General features: G+C 37.2%; 1 protein-coding gene across 1 annotated transcript; it reads right to left on the bottom strand.

Annotated features, from left to right (window-relative positions):
* Nucleotides 1–206: 206 nt before the first annotated feature.
* Paip1 (Poly(A) binding protein interacting protein 1) lies at nt 207–19,052 on the bottom strand. Its single transcript, XM_071588774.1, has 8 exons — nt 18,589–19,052; nt 18,378–18,520; nt 12,166–12,339; nt 7,847–7,956; nt 6,626–6,926; nt 4,408–4,695; nt 4,134–4,234; nt 207–2,561 (listed from the first exon to the last, which is right to left on the bottom strand). The coding sequence occupies exons 1-8, from the start codon at nt 18,740–18,742 to the stop codon at nt 2,456–2,458; spliced, it is 1,377 nt and encodes a 458-aa protein (XP_071444875.1). The 5' UTR covers nt 18,743–19,052; the 3' UTR covers nt 207–2,455.
* Between the last annotated feature and the right edge of the window lie 2,575 nt (nt 19,053–21,627).

Raw genomic sequence — 21,627 nt, 5'->3', positions numbered from 1 at the left:
CCAGGAAAGCCCAAGCTTCACTCATTCCACCATTTACAGTGAATCAAAACCCCATGATCTCTATGTTTCTTTGGACTACTTTACATCTCCAGCTGATTTCTGGAATTCTGAAGTTTGCAGGAATCTTGTAAGCTCAAGGGACGACAAAGGTGCACCACAACACAAGTATGAAATTCACAATTAACTTGAGATTGAAATACAATGAATGAAAACGTACAAAACACACAACCATATATTTACCCCAATTCCCTTACACATGCACTCTCCAGCTGCAACAACCAAGACAGTAGGAAAAAAAACCACCACACATCTTCACCTCCACAGTGAACATTCAAGAAACAAGGGCTCCAACAACACCCTTGCCTTTTCAAAGATCATTACACATCATGAGTAATCACCATACAATGCATCACTTAACTCACCCCAGCAATCTTTTTTTATGTTACGTTTTACACACATTCGAATGTCTCCCATCATTAAAGGCAGGGGGAGCGAGGAGGGGGGCGGGGGGTGAGAAATATGCAAATCTTTTCAAGTTTGCAAAATATAAACTCTCTTTAGACAATGATTTCAGACTCTAGTTGGAAGCTTGCAAGACAATAAGCTCATTATGGCACTGGAAAGACTTATAAACAAAAGCTATTTTAGTACAAAAATTCCGACTCTGGTGAAGTAGTAACCTTGAGCACCTGAATATAATGCTTGTGTGTGTGTTTGTGTGTGTGAGAGAAAGAGAGTGAAACAAAGATACAATAACAAACAATGGGGAAAATATGAAAAAACATGGCGTGACCAAGTGATCAGCTTAGTAAGGGTGAGATATTTAACCAGGCAAAGGGCCTCAGGCTAAGTCTGTGAACTTGGCTTCCCTATAATGGTGCCATCAACTTGAGCAAATAAGTGACATATAAACGAAAGGCAAAGACTTCCAAGTAAATGAAAATGAAGGCAATTTATCCTACACGGAGACACTTTTTGTATTTTCCTTGAGAAGCAATTTATAAAACTGCAGGAATGCATTTAAGAGATGCTAAAATGAAAGAGATCAGGGTATGCTTGAATTTTCAAAATGGTGCAACACACAGTGATACAAAACTATTTTTTCAGTCCTCATAAAATATCAATACTGATGGAAAAATGAATGAATGATGCACCCCCCTCCCCTTCCCCCTAACTGCAAAAAACCTGCTCCCCCATTAACTATCCAGCCAACAAACCAGCCGTATAGGGCAGGCGGGTGGGGGCGGTGCGGTGACAACCAGAAATTTTTCAGCATGCTGCAATTGACGACCATACCCATCAACGAAAAACCCAGGATAACAAAAAAAAACCAACAAGTGTTGCTTAATGTGTGCTCACGCACGCAAACCTTCACGCACACGCAATGCACACGCATGAATGGAACCACTCCTACCTCCACAAGCACAAATGAGTGTCCATTCATTATGTATATTTGTGTATGTAGGTATATATATGTATATATAATCTAATATTGACGCTGTTACACATCACAAGATTTAAAACTACATATTTACACTGCGTATCACAGCCAATTTACATGACTGCCAATTTGAAGTATGTATATGACACACAAACTGAAAAAAAACACTATATTGTCCTATGACTGGAGCAAATCATTCTCAACTATACAACGATTTGAATGGTGAATCAAGCAACCACTAAATCTTATGGACAGATGCTTTCCATTACACTCACTTTCCAATTACACGAAGCAATACTTCAATCACCATAACCAATTCCTCATCTGTTTTAGCATTGAACACAACATTTTAGGTGAATTACTGAACTACATTAGCCAATACATTCATTCCACCATGAGCTGTTTTTTTTACAAGTTTTTACAATTACAGTCTTAAAAAAAACCAAAGACATGCACAAAAGACCTGAAAAAAATTATCCACAAAAATGATGTTAACATTTTAGAGCTACGGGGTTGGGGGGGGAGGGGGTAAACTCTCAGGCATCGTCTAACTTTTCACAAAACATGTGGAGTAATAACCCACATGATGGATCAGCTGAAATCAACTTTCACCCAGTTGGCAACACCTTTGAACACACTTCAACTCTGAAGTCAAGTGACACTATATGCACAAGAAAACAGACAAACATCCTGCAACATCATCGCAATGGGATGCTAGGTCGCTCCATACTGGGCTCCTTGTGGCAGTTGTAAGCACATCAGATCACTGAACACAAACTCATACTCTAAACTAGAAATTATAGACGAGAGGAGTCTGGGTGATGGGCTGCGGTGATTCAACTGTGGGGTGACCACGAGGACATCACCATCAAAATTTTCCCTCTCAACTCACAGCTGACACATCAGCATCAGACGTGATGGTGGGTGTGCACTCTCGATCGGGCCAGGCCACAAGAGCTAGGCAGCGAGGGCAGCACCGGCACAACCAGCGACGTCACCCCTCCCCTCAGCTCATCAGGCCGTGGTTGACTTCTGACCCAGCTGCAGGAACTGCTCAAATGCAGCTTCCATTTCTTCATCCATGCCGCCGTCCGACCAACCATCCCCCCACTCGCCATCCCTGTCACAAGAGAGACGATCCACACTGAAGAACACTGCAATTGCACTACTTACAGAGAAGGTGTCAGCAGCAGGACTGCTACTGTACTTTTCGTAAGCATTGCAAAATTAGTTGGTTTTATGCTCAAGAGCCAAGTGCTTTTCAGTGAAAGGGATTCCCCTTGTCTAGAAACATGTTCAATGGGGAGGGGAAAGGCAGTTGGCGAGTGCACCTTCCCCCTCATTCCTACCAGTGTACACACAGTGCAATCCTTCATTGCCAACTTTTCCATTCTTTTCTCTAATTTGGTGTGCCCACATGTTTCAAATGTGTTGTATACTATAAATAGCAAATGTTACTGAATAATTAATAACTAAAAATAATTACTTCACAGCTACGTGAGATTAAGCCAGAAGAAATATTATACAGACACTAAAATTTATAGAACATCCCTCTCTCTTAAAGACAATTAAAAAAAGGGCTTCTTCAGTGAGTCTCAATGCAACACGTGTGGTTATTTCAAGTCCTAATGAATGAGTAGCATCCTTACTTATGCAAATAAAAGTTCTTTTAAATTATAAATTATCAAAAGCATAATGCACTGATTATGATGTGTTGTTTACGTAAAAAAGAGAAATGAGAAAAATAAATAATATTTTATGTAAATGATAAGATATTCAAAATCCAGAACTATATAAAAACTTTCATTCAACAATATGTAGCTATCTCCATATTTTACTTTCAATTCAAGAACTTTCCCTGGAGGTTAAGTCCTATTAATGCATTCTATAGAAGGATTTTTTACCTGCAAACTATCTTTAAAAATCCTAATTACAAGACAAGAGCCAGGTGCAACTTTTCTCTATATAAGGTGAGCATGCTGAAACTCTCAAATGAAAATTCACAACATTGTTTTAAATCTCATGCAATGATGCTGACATACATACACAGCTACCATACCCCAATCATAGGCACAATGGAAAACCAAAGAATTGCAACAATGAAAAGAAATAGGATGGAATATGTATTTATGCAAAGGCATAATGGGGACATTCACAAATATAGTTGTGAACTGGGAATATCAGAGGCCAAATGCCTTCCGTAAGTTTAATGGAAGTAATTTGGCAGCTGTGCTTTCCGAGTGCTCTTCCGAACCCTCCAGTATGCCCACTTGCAAGCATACTCCCCCCTCCCTAAAGTCACGCTTCATGCAGCCACTTGCCACAGAGTTTGTTGATGCATACCACTTAGTAAATAATCTACTACGATTTGTAGCTACACAAATATGTACATAGGAATCCTGTGATTTTACAGAACTGTCATGTTCTTTTTAAAAAACTGTACCTTAATTTGTAGTTAAACCCTTATGGCTACCCAGATTTTAATTTTCCCTCATTTGAATACCTGGCAAACAAGTTCTCATGATAAGTAACAGTAAATGGGCATTAAGGATTGTCCTTAGCCTACCTTCAATAGGTAAGACACCCAAAGGAATGGTACATTTGGAATGCATGATCTGAATAACTCCCAAGAACCTCTTTTGCCCCAAGTATAGTAAGGGGCTATTTACCACGTAAACATTGAAATACGCACCCAGATTCATCATCATAAATGGCTGCTGTACTATCCTGGAGGAAGTTACTCTCTTCAGCAGTGAGGATCTGTCCATCTGGGCCATAGAACACTGGGTCATCCTAGCCATAAAAAGAAGACGTTCAAGAAATGAACTGGCATGCCAAGTTTTCTATTCCACTACTAGCTATGCCTCTTGGCTGTCACACCAAGGAAATAATAATACATATTTGGAAAAGAGTGAGGCTCCTCGAAGATGAAACATGAACAGGAAAAAAAAACAATAGGCACCCACCACATTTGAGTTGTAGTATCCACGTCCTCTGCCACCTCCACCATGCCACTGGGAACTGCCCTCCACACCACGGCACTGGAGTGGTGCTGAGGGAGAGGGCATTGTCGTCGCATCTCCACTGAACGATAAATTACGTCGGCCCCAGCCAGCACGCCGAAGGTCACCAACGGCTGTTGCTATGCGCCGCACACCACGCTCCCCAGCCAGGCCACCAGCCGCATGAGCAAGGTCATTACTCAGACGGTTCATGCGTGATCGATTCATCTCCTCCAACTGCCAGCCCGCAAGCTACACACATGCCAAACAATGCGAATCAATTCCACAATGCGACTTCATTGAACTTAAATGACAGAATGCTTTACTTGACACAGTCACAAGTCACAACAAGCCCCAGACACAATCACACAGCTCTTTTGCCAGATGCCCTCGGCCAACCTCATGTGATCCATGCCTACTTCTTTGTTGTGGGGCCCCAGACATGTGTTAGCTACATAATTGGGACAATTACAAGTTAAATGAAAATATTGCAGGAAAACAGAGGCCCAATCAGAACATGACCGCAGTGTTTCCATCAACTGCAGTAAAACCTCATTACTACTTCTACTTAATTGAAAATAGCTCATAATTCAAAACTAAGAGCAGTCCTTAATCAATAATATCAGACTTCATGTACTTTTTCAAATGGATCAAACAAAATATGTCTATAATGAAACATTGAGCCATGATCTGGTCTTCTGACTCATGACTATACTGTTTATTTCAAACCTTTCCCTGAGACATTGCATGCCATTAAGCATTAGCATATTGCTATGTTACCATCATATATTATGAGCAAATTACACTTTTGCTATTTATTCCGCACAAAAAATTCATCCAAAACCCAAACCTTCTTTTAATAGAGTCATTACTGTTATATCTAATCATGTCAAATTCAACATATATTTGAACATTTTTTAGGAAATTCTATTGCTTAAAAAAAATGCTTCATTCCTGCAGTTGAATGTTAAAATAATTATTTTTTGTAGCTTTTTCTAATCCTTAACCACTCTCCATGGTAAAGCTAAGGCCCCTCCTTTTCCCTTCATCTAAAAACTGTCAGCGATTTCTTTTGTTGACTTAGACAAAGGAAAAGCATAGCGGTCACCAAGCCACACTGATATGAAGCTATTGATGATTCCAATTTTGAGCAGTTCCTTGGGAGAGAAAAGTTATCCACACAAATTCTAGTTTGTATACATATTATGGATCATCACCTAATCAAAATTCAACTCTACTTGACCCTTGTTACAATTATTCCTTCAAGTTGTTAAAATTAGCTGTCAATAAGGATGGCTAAAATGTGAGAGAATATGATTATCAATATAAATTAGTTTTCTTAAGTGCAAGTGGTTTTAGCATGACTAGACAGGTGCCAAGGGATGGTCAGATTCCAAAGACGGGCATCATTGAACATAACCTGGGCTCATTACATGTCATTTCCTGACTGCTTGACAACCAGGTTCCTGGATGAAAATGAACTTTCAATTTGACCCAGTCCATATTACCTACATATGATAAGAAGACTGAGTCAACCTGTTCTAAGGACACAAGGGGCTGTCCTGTGGAATGCTCAAGATATTACCAAAACCACAACCTGTGTTACTATTTAATTAATTGAATCACAGTCAATCAACACGATTTGCACATAACAGCCAATGCATGATAAGGGGAGGGGTTTCAGTCCCCTTTTCTGCTTTGCTACATGCATGCTCCCACTGAATAGCTGTTGAAGTGCAATTGTTGCTGCCGAGTACAGAGGGACCAATTCCACATCACTAGGCACATACCCATCAGGAAAATAAACCACTATGTACTTTTTATGAGCTCCGGCCAAAAAAATAAACCAAGCAAATAAAATATGGGATAAACTGCCATATGCATTATTTTTTACCAGCACAAAGTTCAAGAAAACTGTGACGGGAACACATAAATCCCACACATTGTGAGAATTCCAGAGATTCATTAAATTGTAATGTGAGTATTCAATCATTAAGTTGCATTTTAGCTCACCAGAGTCAAATCTCAGCAAAACTGGTTTTAACCAATTATAAATAGGCATGTAAGTTTTGATGTGTCCATTAGTGTACAGGAGTTGTGATTATCAACACACGGAAGCACTTTGTGTTTGAGATTGATGCTAAAATAAGCAGTAATACTTCCACACTCCCCGTCAACTCACCTTGAGTGCTTGGCAGACACACTTGAGGCCTTCGCCCTCATTCTCCGCCGCCACAGCTGCTGGTGCCGGCGACTTGGAGTTTTGTGCATAGGCATTGGCGGTGAGCGCCTGAATGATGAGCTTCTCCAAGAGGGAGAAGAGCTGCTCCCCCAGCGCTTGGATCCTCCGACCCCGTCCACCCCCCCCAGCACTGCCCCCATCTCCATCCTCAAGCTGCATAAACAGCTCAGCAAGAAAGATGGCCACACCATATGATCGTGATCGCTGGGAGTCGTCCCTTGAAGATGACAGCTTGGTACACCTTTGCAGAAAGAGAAAGGAAAATCCCCTTCAATATTCCCAATCACTCAGTTCCTTGTACTCTAAAACCAACTAGCTTCTCCACTCAAATTTTCACCTGCACATAAATTATGCTAAAAATCTTCATAAAAAACTATCAGATCAGTCCACTTAATTCTCTTTATCATTTAAGTGCATCAAAATAATCAACAACTATGCTAACTTTCATCCTACACAATTTCTAGCTCAACTTGTGGATTCAAAACACAGCAGCATCTACCTATTATTCCCAAAATTTCACAGCTGCAAGATTAAACAGCTTAAAAATACACAGTTGCAAGTTAATAATGCCAAATGAGACTAGAAATTTGACTATTCAAAGCAAAATAAAGACAGATAAAATGTAAAATTTTCCCAATAGGGGCACTTTTTGCACAAATAATTTGGGATAAAATATTAGAATGCATGCATTTTAGGCTAAATCGCCAGGCTATATCTTTTAAACTTCTACTCAGCACAACTTTTTTTTGAGATTCACCAGGACCTCTAGCATTCCACCATAAAATTAATCCTCTTTGAGTTTACAAAATAGCACCATCAATTTGTTCTAATATCCTACTGGTTTTAAACAAAAAAAAAATTTGAGTACCTAGACACCTTCATATGATATACACCCCACTGGTAGTAGATAAAAACCAATGGCTGAATACCATATAGAGAAAATTATATGAACATAAAGGTTAACACAAGAATATTAAATGCAAGGTTTACAGTGTGAGTTTGTGTCAGACCCATGCTTCATCAACTACAAAGAAAAGACAAGAGATGAAGTAACATTACATTAATGTCACTATACACTGTTTTTCCTTCAGGAATATGTCAATAAAAATATTGCTCACCACTAAATAATGCAAAAGCGATGACCCTCCCTCAAACACATACCTGCTGATTAAGTAACTTCGAAACACAGAGGTAGCAATGGTGCCAGACAGGTTGTAGAGGAAACTGCAGAGGCGGGCACCATTGTAGCGGAAGTTGGTCTCAACGACAGACTGAAAGAATGAGATTCCAGTAATGCTCACCCAAAATGTAACAATTCACATCCTATGCTACTGAACTACCTAGTACTAAAGGAGTACCTTTCCTCCAATTAAGCCCTCCTTGCACAAGCACAAATATTTTATACAATCACTTTCCAGGAGTAGCATGATCCCATTATATGCCCTCAAATTGTATAAAGTACACCGGCATACCTTTGGGATGGGATTCAAACAACTAAATGCGGATTTCATTTCCAGATTTTGGGTGGATGGATAAATGAAATTAGCACTTGGAAGGGGGAAATGGTATGGAATACATTAAGTCCAAGTCAACATATATAAAGAAAATCACATTTTCTATCCTGAACGAAAAACAATATGCATTGTTTCTCCATGAATTTTGGGAAAATCTTCATCATTAGACTCATCCCAAAGTGTTAGCCAATGAAAAGTTCCAGCTGATTTCTATTCATTTAAGGGCTACTTCTAATGTAGTTTCCAGAAAGCCCTCCGACTTACCTCTCACCATTACCAAAAATTAGAATATGGATCCTAGGTTTTTCAGAGCAAATATATTTTACATCTATATCAAGAATGAAAAAGTATCTCTCAATAATTTTAAAGGTAACTTCTATACTTCTTCACTGATTTCATTTCTGCCCTCAATTGTGGGCATAAAACACAAGGGGCATTACATGCATTGAGAAGTATAACTGAGTGCCATATTACAATATCAAGATGAAAATTAAAGAGATTAATCACTTTTTCCTCTATTTTCAACTATTTTGATACTAAAATTCATTAATTTTAACCCCGGAGTTGTCATGTCAGTTGCTAGAAGGGTTCTTAGGGGAAAATAGAAAAAAGGTCCCACAGGACAAACAAATGAAATATTCCCAATCCACGAGGGGATATTTTTCAATACAGCTTGATTTTCTTTTTGCTGAATATTAAGCATGAACACATTTTCAGATTTTTTAAGAAAAATAGAATATGTGGGTGTGACTTGCATGTGACACCAAGTTTCAATGGGATGACCACTTATTTCCCAGGTTCCCATCCTCTACCTCCCTGATGAACATGTTTTCACAAAAAGGCATTTGAAATCAGGTTAGACCTCAGTGACTCAACCTTTCCAACTTCACTTGCCATTGAAATCAATGAAGTTGATTCAACTAGTATTTCCAGGCCGCATGTGTGATACCAAAAGACAAACATAATTTGATCTCATGACTGAAAGGAAAATTGTCTTCATTGAGAATTTTTGATGAACACAACAATTTCCTGAATTTTTCAATACTTTTGGCCCATTCTCCAAATTTTAATGATGGCATTTTGAAGAAATTGAGTATCCACAGACAATTATGCTCACAATTGGGCAGGCTAAGTGGCATCACTTGCTTCTATGCTGCTTCCTTTCCTTTGGCACTGCTTTTAAACTTCATTAGCATATTGATCAAATATAGCCAAGGCATCAATTCATAAACTAAGGGACCAACAACCATTATCAAAGTCTGAATTGTTGATATTATATTAGAGTGAAATTTTGTAGAACCATTAAATTAAATGACAGACTTCTGAATGAAGTACAGGAATGCAACAATTTCAGAGTGTAAAAATCATTCGCCTTGACTGGGATTCGAACCCAGATCCCTCAATATCCGGTCGAGTGCTTTAGCCACTTAAGCTACCGAGGCGTCCTCTTAAACTCTGAAATTTTTTTTTTTGAAATTTTTGGGGCTTTTAAAGGAACAAGATGTTGTGACGAAATACCGTACATACAATGTCACATGACTCCATTAAAATGATGACTCCGTTAAAAGTTACTGTTGTGGCATCTCCCGCAGTTTCTTTGGAATTTGTCGAAGTACAGGAAATTCAAACAAATGCTTAAAGAGTTAATTCCCATTTCTTTTCATCAACTGAGTTCACCAAATATCTTTCCCATAACTGTAAAACATCACTTGCCTCCTCATTGGATTTCCAGCCATAAAAATACAAATGTTGAGACCGTTTCCCAACTAAAACATCCTGACTTCAACGGTTTTTGTTATTGTCTGACTCGTAAAATGTTCGTAACAACCCCAAATACAAAAAAGATAATCATTTACCCAAACCCACAAATATCTAAGTAATGCAACAATTTATAACTATTAACTCTGGACGATGACTTGAAAGCAGATATCATTTAAAGAAAATTTTTCTAAATTTTGTGAATGGAAATCTAATAAAAATTTATGTCACGCCATTGCCACAAACACCCATTCTTTCCCATATGATAGCTGGCCTTTGAAAAGGAAACACATGAAAAAAGAATGCAACATATTTCCAGGTATTCTGGGTGACCAAAAGAAGGAACATCAATAAAATTAGATACCACCTACTTTTGAAATGCCAATTGACAGAGCACTTTCCAAAGTAACGAGAGCTAAGTTTCTTGCATTTGTCTTTGATTGAATGATTTTTTTCATCTCTGGGTCATTGCCAAAAACCTCAAGGCTGGTGAACACCAGTCATGCCTTAAGGCAGTACCGAATCACTTATTTGAAAATTCAAAAACAATATTTCCGAAAAGACACTATAATTAAGATATTTGGAGTCCCCTTAAGTACAGAACACTGCCATCCCTAGAATTTATTGAATGTGTACATTTTTATATAAATATTACAACTCTTATTACAATGAAGTTTCATCCTCATACAGAGACAATATTTTTTTTATAAACGCATCAGTTAGATGGTATAATATCACATTTAAAATAACATTTCAGAGACTTCTTTTCAAACAAATTTTCTGGTCTCTGAATTCACTGCTTTTTATGTTACAAGGGGCTTGAATGTTGACCAAATGGGAAAAAGACATCTTTACTACATACCATAAGCCACTGGTTATAGTCGACATCCACTCAGTTAATTTTCCCATGATATTTTAGAATAAATCAAAACCATTTCTGACATCTGCTCAGGGCTTTCTGCTGTATATATTTGATGAACTCAGCATGTTTCTCAGGTTTACACTGCACTCATTAAGTGGACAATGGTTAGCAATATTCTAACTCGAATCTTAAAGTTGACTCTAACTTGTTCCCTTTTTTACCATCTTAATGTAGGCCACCTCATGCTCATCAATGCCCTCATGATTTGCTGCTTGTCCCTTTTCTGCACTATATGCTCCATAAGTATCCATCTTCTTTATCAAAGTTTTCAGGAATTTTTCCATCTCAACTGCATTTTATCAATCATGTATCCCATCTCAAACTTCTTATCTTAATATTATTTCCCTTTGGCTTTTACTCTAGTCTCTTAAAACTTCATGCCATACCTACACACACATACTGAATATAAATAGATGGTACATAGGCTTAACTGTTTTTCTCCACTGATACTCTTATGGTTCTTTCAGTTAGACACCCACTGAACTACCAGGCTTAACACTTAAGATTTCATGCTAAAGCAGTCACACTCAGTAGTTGTCTACATATACAATGAGTGGTATTTAGCCCTTAGTCATGGTCATACTGTCATCACAAAGTTCCATTTTTTGGGAGTGCCATGCTTCCTTGGGGTTTTGGTAATCTATAAGGTGATTTCCGTGATGAAAGGAATAATGGCATATACTCAAAGCTCCACCATTCAGGTTCATTAGCCTCTTCAGCCCAGGAAAGGGAATTTTCTACGGAGAAGATATCTAGCCACCGCATACTGTATGTGAGTGTCCTTGGTCAGCTAGCCAAAGAGGCCAGCAATGAGCCAGAATGGCCTATATAAAGATGATAAAACTGTAGTAACTTACCCTTGACCCATAACCGTCAACGGGAAGACTTGCATAATTGTTCCCAACTAGTGCAATGAAGGTCCAAGAATATTCCAAACCGCATATTTTGACAAGCGCTCAGAAGCTCAGAGCTAATTAATAATACAAGAGAATGCCTAAACATTAAATGACTGAATACTTTGTGATAAACCCCATTCCATTCTGAGATCACAGATCTTAATTGCATTCCCCCACTTCATTTACAGGTGGAGAATTTTATAACATGTATAATTTAGCTTTTTCCAAAAAAATATTCCCAAAAAGAAGCTGTCAAAGTTTTTTTTAATGGTATCCATAGTGGACTCCCTTGGCTATCACTCACACATAATTAGATGACTGTTACACACCTCAAAGATGCAAGCAACTGGTGTGACAGGCAATTAGTTTAACTGAAACTGGAGACATTACCTGTTCAACAATATCATCGACCATTGTGTGCACAGCACCAGGATCCTGAAGCCACAGCACAAATTTCTCACGTAGGGGTGTGAGGGCACGGTCAAATTCCCCAGGGTCCCTCGTCAAACTGGCAATCAGCTCTCCTATGCGACACTTGACCTCTGAGTTTTCCTCCCCACCTCTCTGAAATGGTGAACAGGAGTGAGCAATGCTTGACACCAGAGGCATTTTTTTCATGTTCTTGAAGATAACTCATTTTTTTTATTTTGTAAGTCTACTATATGACTATTTAATGACACTATGATATGTTTTAAGAATGACTACTGTTTGTTTATCATGTCATTGCCACCCGGCTTATCGCCTAACAGCAATGTATCCCAAATAAATAAATAACATAAATCAAGATTTGAGAGATTTCAAACCACACCAGGGAAAAAAACTTGAAATACGTACGATTCATTGAATAAGGAAACAATTTGGAATAACAATCAGGTCATGAGTCTTGACCTTGGAAGGTTAGGTCTTATTTTAGCAAAATGAATTAACCCCATCCATTAGTATGACATAATTTGCAACTTCAAATTTAGTCTTTAATTTTGGGTAATTGTTGGAGCAATGTTTGAGATATGCCACAATCAGATAATCATATGCAAGGAATTTTTGTAGGAAATATTTCCTCACTCTTTAAAAGAACAACTTTACAAACACAAATGGTAACCCTTTGAAAACCATAGTTTTCCAACCAACCACACAATGTTGAGTAAAGAAGTTTCATAATTTGACATAAAAATGTAAACATTTACATTTTATTTCCATATTCATTTTTTAGCTTGGTACATTTGAGCAACTGAATATCACAGAGACCATACTTAATGCTAGAGCGTGTACTCTACATCATCTATACCAATGTCCTCAATGCAACAATGTCAGAGTGTAAAAATCTTTCCCCTTGACCTGATATTGTTGCGTTGAAATGCATATTAGCGGATGACTCCCTTAATAAGTTACTGCTGCAGCATCCCCTACAGTTTCTTGGAAAATATCAAAGTCCTCTTTTAATATGTAAAGCAAATTTGATTCTGCCAACAACAATTTGCTAAGCAGTGTTTTGCAACAAGACCACAAAATCTGTCAGAGAAGACATTGGAGCTTCTATAGCAAAGTTCTAATTTAGAAGGCAAATTGTTAAGCTCCAAATATGATATGCACTAAGAGTCCATTAAAACACTCCAAAAAATGAGTCCATGAATACTTCCAATTCACATAATAGATTAGGAGGATTTCTGAATTATGATAGCGTGAACATACATTTAACAGCATAAAGTTAACATAATATGTGTATAAATAGCTTCTTAGGATGGTAAGTATGTGACAAGTGCTAGTAAATTATGCTATTTCCCACAACAATCATAGTGCTGTACTTAATACAACAGTTTTCTTCTGAGAAATAATGCCTATTTAATAGATAACTGTAAATTTAATGTGAAAAAGAAACACATCCTTCCTTGTAACCTTGGAAGCACAAGCGTTTTTGTACCAATTATTTCAAATTTCAAGTTTTGATACAGAAAATGCTACTTTTACTCAATTATGCTACACCGTTACTGATTACTTTCCCCATTCCAGTTAAAATGATCTCCTGACTATTAGAGCAGCCGATGAACCACTATGCATTTTTTATGAATAAAAAAGAGAAAATGAAAGTCTTATGACTAACATACCTGTATCATAAATAAATATATCTAATTTAGCCCTGATTTGTGAAAGCAATAAACATTTTTTTCTTCCCAAAAACATAAATCCTCTTGGAGTCCGGTTCCACAATATGCCAATCATCAAAACAATGAATATCATTACGAACATACTGCTTTGTACATTTTTGTAAAGATAAATTAATTAAAATTTTAAATACAAAAAGTTATGATGGATGAAGTGTTTTTAAATCCATAAAACCTTACATACTTCAGCCTTATTTACCTTAAAAAATAGAATAATTAGGCCAACAATTTTTTTGTTAAAGGTTATTTAGCAAATGCTTTTCATTGCACTGCAGAAAGTATGATGGCCCAAGTAGGTATTTGAATGCCCTGCAACTTTAGAGTAGCTAAGAGTAGAAAAATAAAGAAAGAGGTCAAAGGAAAGGCAAGAAAATAAGCTTGAAATTTTATAGAGCAGTTATCTTAATGAAGCACGTACTTCCAGCACAAAATATATTAAAATGAAACTTGCATTCAGTAAACCCTAGATGATCATTAACTTGAGTATCTGAAATAAGTAGTTTTATCTAAAACATTTATTCTCTCAGGCATAACTTTATGGAAAGGTTTTGATAGGTGATCCTCCTAGAGGCAAACTTGGAATATATACCTTCCGATAAAAGGAGGGGAGGTTGGTCAGAGAGGGAGGTTGGAGGGGTAAAAAGGTTACAATGTAGCTGGGAAGAAAAGAGAATTAAATTTTTTTGGAGTGGAAAGCACCTCATTGAAATTGACCACAGACGTGACTTTGTGACAAAACTTATTCATTTCGAAGATAAAGGTTAAAGGCTTGATGCTTTGGAGCAGTTAGAAATTTTGAAATGTGTCCGTTGCAAAGATGAACTTGTTAACAAAATTTTGTATCCCTCCCACTCCTAGACCTACCACTCTACCGAGTCAAAAAGATGTAAATCTCTTTTCTTCCCAGCTACATTGTGACCTTTTTACCCCTCCAACCTCCCTCTCTGACCAACCCCCCCCTCCTTTGATCAGAAGGTATATGTACAAAGTTTGCTTCTATGAGGACCACCTGATGATCATGTTCAAAGTCGAAACCTGGGTCGTTTTTTTAAATAAAGTGTGTGGAATTACAAGGTAAATTATTTCATTTCATTTCAACAGTTATATCTAGCCTATATCATAATTTAAAAATTTGCAAACCATTTACAAACACACACTTCAGCTTTGACCCCTGGAATAATCACTCTTCAGAAATGACAGTTCACTATTCCTGACCTGATTCAATTTCATTCCTCATCATAATCTACTTATGGTTTAATGAACGATAGCTGTACCAAAATAATTATTCCTCTGGACCCTGACTCTCACATATGAAGTGGGATCGGTCATAGGAAATAAAATTTCATCAAAATAGACATCTCTTATTCATAGGTCCATTATGAAATCATGGGAAATATAGCTGAGGTGGTCTCCCACTGCCTTCCTCACAAATCCCTTCCGGGCTTTACAAGGAAGATTTAATTTATCACCAGGCTATATTTCTTCATTACATCATCAATTTTTTTTATAGCTAGAGAGTTTAAATCAAAACACTTCAATTCGCAGGCAGTGTTTTTAATGAAAATGGGTCAAGTAGTAAGGAAAACAAGAAATGCACTGTACAAATAAGTTTTTACATATAAGAGGGAATTTAGGGCAAGGACATTAAGTAAAGACAAGATTATGACAACTTACTTTGGCACCTAATTTTGCATAATTCAAAATTAGTCATTGAGGCAAAAGTGCAGTTGTAAAGTGGAGAATTTTGATGTGGAGAAAAACGGATGAAAAGACAAACAAATTAAGCTCTTGGTTTGTGAAGGGAAAAGAGAAGGAAGCTAAGAGGAATTATAAAAGGAATATATATTGAGAAAAAGGGATTCTGTGCATAGAGATGGACTGGAAAATTTTGCGTAGGCAAGGTATGAGGAAAAGATCAGACATGATGGATGGAATGAATGGAGGCAGGAAGTAAGTAGGGCAAAAGAGTAGTCTATTGCAATCCAGGGTGTAACAAAATTTAGGGTCATGTTAGAAGAGGCAATCTGTAGTTTTTTTTTAAATTAAGGTCATGTTACAAGTTTAGCAATGCTTAGTACCATGGGTCGATAAAAAAACTACCTTGACTGATATACTATGTCTAGTAATAATATGCAACAAATGTATCACTATGCCATTTCTTAAGTTTCATGTACACTCATTGAAAGAGGAAATGGTCACAACAGAGATGTTTCCTATAAAACCCAAAATATTATTGAATAAAGAGCACTTAAGCCGAATCAATGTTTTCCCTACTAAGCATGACCATTTTAAAATACTAAGTAATAATAGCTGTATAGAGATGAAATTCTTACAAAACCACTTTTTTTAAAAGTTCTAATATCAACACAGTACAAAAAGAACAAAATCAACCCCACCCCAAGTTTTAATGCTTTAATTTGGCCTTTGAGTGATGCTTTCAATCGTCATCTCACTAATAAATACACAACTGGCCATACAAGGGGGAAATGGAAAAGGAGGAGAAAGGTTGCGTAAGGGGAGTGATTTCACAGTGAAGTGAAGCTATGATGATGGAGGAAAATAAGGGTGGCACTTATACACTTATTTGAATAACCGCAGACCCATAGTTTCTTTTAAAATCTCTGCCTGTTCTAAAGTGATAAGCTCACCTTAACTGTTCAAGTAATGGCGGACGCTAAAATCTCTTGTACGTCTAGTGATCAAAAGGATAAATTTCTTATTTATTAAAAGCAAAATTTTTCCATTTTCATCGCCCAAGAGTGATGGAAACTGTCCCATATTAGTTGGTTGATGGAGGAATATAGGATTTGCAATCAGAATATCAGAATTAATTTGCCATTGACTAAATCAAGAAAACCCTTTTAATAATATTTTGTCCATGATTATCTCCTCTGTAGTTCCAAATGAAAAACAAAGGAACAATCTGAGATGCAGGATGACATACTTGAGAAATGGTCACACAGCCTTAGAGATTATTGTAGCAACATAAATAGGATCATTTGGTGCAGCAATGGCAAAGGTCATTTTGGTGCCACAATGGTCCTTCTGGCAATAGCAAGAGTTGAAAAAGGCCTGATGAAGAATGCTTCTGAATACCCTCAAGATATGACAGACGGCAAGAAACACCAATATTTTCAAGTTTAACACTTTGGAAGTGACATTATACCAGCTTCAAACTTGGATATAAAGGACAACCATAAGATATTATGCAAACGAATTAAACCCATAAATATGCATGGGCTCACCCATTCTCACATCGAGTTAGTTTGATGATACTTTGAAGCCATTTGTCCCTCACTGCCTGCATTCCATAGAAGACCAAGCCCAGAACTCACTTCTCACACAAATATAAGGAATGAATACAACCTGAGTGCCAAAGAAGTTGCACCATTTCCATGTAGTACAAAAGACAAATTCATTCTGAGTGAAAATTCAACAGCAAGACAAGAGAAGTTTAAAATCAATACAAAGGGTGGCACCAATAAATCACTGTAGCAGAAACACAGCCAATAAGATTAAGAGGTAAGAGCTATAGAGCTGCTGCTGAAAATTGTCCTCAAGTCCAAGTCCAATGCCATTGCTGGCTTTTTTTATTTATTAATGATTGTGATAACAACAAGTCGTTAGAAGGTTCACATTATTGCCTGTGAAACTCACAGGCAATAATGACAGACAGTTACAAGCCCTCTGACTCCACCAACTAGTGTAAAAGCACAGCCGATTTAATATAAGCACTGTGCATTGCTTAGTCATATATCTGCATAGCAATATTCTCATAAGAATTTTAATTTGGCAAAAGAATTCGATTGAAAATTTTACCCAAGTAATGCATCAATGTTCACCCTTAAAAATGAAACCTCTCCTTGGCATCAGTAAACCATTGTGGACTAATAAAGCGTTTGCTACATCTTTACACAAATAGTTCATATTCACATAAGAGATTCAAACTTACTTTTCTGTAAAAAATCGCAGAATATTATGGATTTTTTTCAATCAGCCATTTTATCAACTTTCATGCGAGGATTTGTAGGACCGACAGTAGGGGCTTAAAAAAATGTACAAATCCAACCATAAAATGGCCAAAAAATCAGCCGAGGAAAATATAATTCTTCCAAGTAGAACATCCAACGGCAACAAGTAATATCCGGCCAATGCCATTTGATTCAATTTAAAATTCAAGCATTGAATAAATATGCATTGTGTAATTAACGCGCACAGGGTTGTACACGAGGCACTGGTTAATTCTCACTCCGAGATATCTCCATGTGGCACTTTGGAAGTATTTACAGTTATAAATAATGAATTAGATTCAAGAATAAAAATGTGGATAAAAACTGAACTACAATTATATTTCAAAGCGTAAGATTTCAAGTTTATATTTTCCTATGGGCTAAATATAGAAGTACCAAGTGGGGTGTAAACTGAAAAAAAAACGATATTCACCTGTGCATTATGATCTTGTTGAGGAAGATAGCCCTTTGGATAGAACTCTTTTGCATCGGCAGACAACTTTGATGTCTTAGAAAGATCACTTGTGCTTTTAGGTTCCGCATTCGCAACAGATGGTGGTACTGAAGCACCAGACCCTGAAAGAAGCCAACATGTCACCACAACATACTTGTATTATTAGCAGCAAATAATTTGTGTTACACACCTCTTTGCATGAATTCATTAGATGATGACGCATCCTGAAGTTGTTTTTCGCCAGCATCGACAGGACGACGATGATCTCGCCTTTCTGCCTGATTTTCGCGCCTCATACCACGACCTCTTCCTCTGCCCATTCCGTCTTTTCCGGGATTATTCATTGTTACTAATATAAAATTTGTATAGGCAATTCTTGGAAATAATTCGCTAAATTCGCCGAACTGAAGACTGAAACGCTGAGATAACCATCATCCAAAGCAAAATAATCTTCAATGAAGTCAAAGGCGTCAGAAAATTAATTTTAACGGAAGTAATCACAATCAAACGCACTCTTAACTAATCGTCAATCTTCAATATTCGACAAAGAATTAATTTCTCTCACACTAAAAGATAATTTCATACACAATGACGGCAACACTCGTATTTTGGCCACTGAAACTGTCAGCTGCAACAAAACTTGATGCACCTTCCTCTAAGTTGACAATCGATTGTCAAGCGTGTCTCGCAGTTAGTGAGTTTCTCATTTCTGCCACCCACGGCGTTCATCGAGAGCTGTTTTAAGAGGGAATTTCAAATTTGCCATGTGGCATACATCATCTTCCTTCCTCGTAAATAATATAAACAACTTTTAGAAGTTATATGTATGGCATTTGATACTGGAATCAAATGTTTTAATAGATAAAATTCAAAATTTTTTCTATTATAATTCGAGTGCAAATCCAAAATGATGGATAATGTTAATTAATAATACACGCTACAAATGTGGAGCAAAATAGGAAATAAACTACTCCACCAAGTAAATGTTCATCAGTACTTCAAATTATTTTAACTATACTATATCAGTTCATTGTAATGACTTCTAGTAGGTACAAGGACGATAGGTTTTTACTGCCACTGTGAGCTGAGATGATCCTCAATAAAAGAATGATAAAGAGGAAAAATGATTACTTTGCAGATTATCGATTTGTGTTCATAATTAGGTGGTATTCATGAAACTAAAGCAGTATTGAGGTAACTGATTGAAAGAAATATGAAAATACAACCAAGATTTATCTGCTTTGTCATTTTAGGAAAGGCATCCAACAGAATAAATTAGGTAAATTTATAAATTAATGCAGAATATAGGAGTGGGCATAGGTGACTTATGCAGAACCTATACATGTATCAGACCATTTTAGTGCAGCAGTATATTGAGAGTCATAGTATGAAATAGAGTTTTAGATATTGAGTTAAGTACATTGCTGTCCATGATCACGCATGCTTGTCAACTATTATACAGAGGAAATGGTAAAAGAAGGATAGCAACAGTTGAATGTAGGAATTAAAGTCGGTGGGTAATTCATAAAATCGGTTAGATTTGCAAATCATCAACCTTTATTCAGCTAGCCAACTGAAGGATTAAAATTCTAACTCCATTGAACACATTACATAGCCAGTGTGATAAGTATGGGATGGGAAGGTAAATAAAGCAAAGGTGATAATTTTCTCGATAGCCATGAAAACGAATTTGAACATTAATTTTGGAGGTAAGCTAACACAGGTAAAAAAGCTAACCCATTTGTCAAGTATTTTAGACAATGATAGCCAAAGCAGTTTAGATATCAGTAAAATAAATGCATTAGGCAGAGGTTTTTGTACAGAGAAAGGAGCTGATGGCAATGAACTTCATTAAGGATAGAAATAAAATAGTAGTGAAAACTTTCATATGGAGTATAGTTTTGTATGGCTGGGAAACATAGTCAGGAAGGTAAGAATATAAGCAGAAATTGAAGACTTTGAGATGCCGGTGTAGAGAACAGAAAAGTGCAACACACAGGAAGGAAACTTAATGAGAATGTACTGGACATGTTAGAAGGAATAGAGAAGATTGTTGGGAGGAATTCAAAAGAGGCAATAAAAGTTGATGCAAAGCATTTTGATAGACATTGGTGTTGAAGACTTTGACAGAATGGCGAACCTTAGGCACCTAAGGTTCTCCTTCTGTCAAAATCTTGGGGGGGAAGATAAGGATAGTGGATATGTCAGACCAAATTGAGGCAGAAGGAATTGAAGAAGGTTTTACTGTAATGTAGGATATCACATTATGTCATGTTAGACACAAGTGAATAACTCTAAAGAGAATAGCAGTATACATCACCATCCCAACTTCCTTAGGGAAGTAGTCCAAAGAAATCATGTAGTCTTGTAAGGATCCATGGCTCTCTGAAATGTATATCGATTTACTGGCAGATCCATCCACAAATTACCCAGGATTCAAATAAGTAACCACAATCACCATTTTCAAGGTGTAGCATCATTGCACACAGATAAAAAGAAGATTGCAAAGAATCATTTACTGTGGATAAGCTGCTCTTACCATATAAGATCAAGTGCAGCTTTCTCTAAAAGACATTTTTGATCACACAAGATGGCAGGAAGGCATAGTACGTCGGATCATTTGGAGAGATAATCAATAATTGTTTGATTAACATTGATGCACCAAAAGACAAGTCAATGCACAGCAGGAAATGCTTGGTGAGAGGCAGCAGTGCAGTATTGGGAGAGGCTGCACTGCATTGGCTACAACATGCACTTGCGATGTTTGAAAGCTCTTCAGCTCCTGGCTTTTCAGTAGATAATTTGACAACTACAACATGACATGCTGAGGAAAATCCTCCTTCACCAGCAACAAATAATCATCCACGAAGGGGATCGCTTGGACTTGAAACTGGGAGAAGATCTCTTGAGACACCACCATGTCCCACCACAACATATTAGTGTAAGCCAGGTAGTAGCTCATCAATTGATGAGGGAACTGAAATGTTTTTCTTGGAGGATGATGTGAATTCTGTGGAAGGGATAATTCTGTTTCATGATAAGGAGCGGAAAGGTTCCATCCCCTACATCCAGACTGATAAGTGAGGCATTGTGTGGACTGGCTTGCAGAACCACTGCTTCACCTCTAAGATGAAACAGTGGATACATCAATCATCAATGTTTTCACCAAAAAGGAGGAGAGAAGTTGAGTTGCATTACAAGAAGTAAGAGCAGATATTAGTAAATCATG

This window comes from Hetaerina americana, unplaced genomic scaffold, assembly GCF_022747635.1.
Source record: "Hetaerina americana unplaced genomic scaffold, ioHetAmer1.1.p SCAF_3, whole genome shotgun sequence".
NCBI lineage: Eukaryota > Metazoa > Arthropoda > Insecta > Odonata > Calopterygidae > Hetaerina > Hetaerina americana.
The sequence above is the reverse complement of the archived record's forward strand: the minus strand, read 5'-3'. Positions and strand labels throughout refer to the sequence as shown.

Bases quoted from the DNA above. Each gene is read 5' to 3' on its own strand.
- Paip1 (XM_071588774.1), bottom strand. From the start codon at position 18,742: ATGAATAATCCCGGAAAAGACGGAATGGGCAGAGGAAGAGGTCGTGGT. The intron at 4,696-6,625 runs GTGAGTTGACGG...GCATGTGTGTAG, and splicing joins GTGTCTGCCAAGCACTCAAG to CTTGCGGGCTGGCAGTTGGA. The intron at 4,235-4,407 runs GTGGGTGCCTAT...TTTTATGGCTAG, and splicing joins GATACTACAACTCAAATGTG to GATGACCCAGTGTTCTATGG.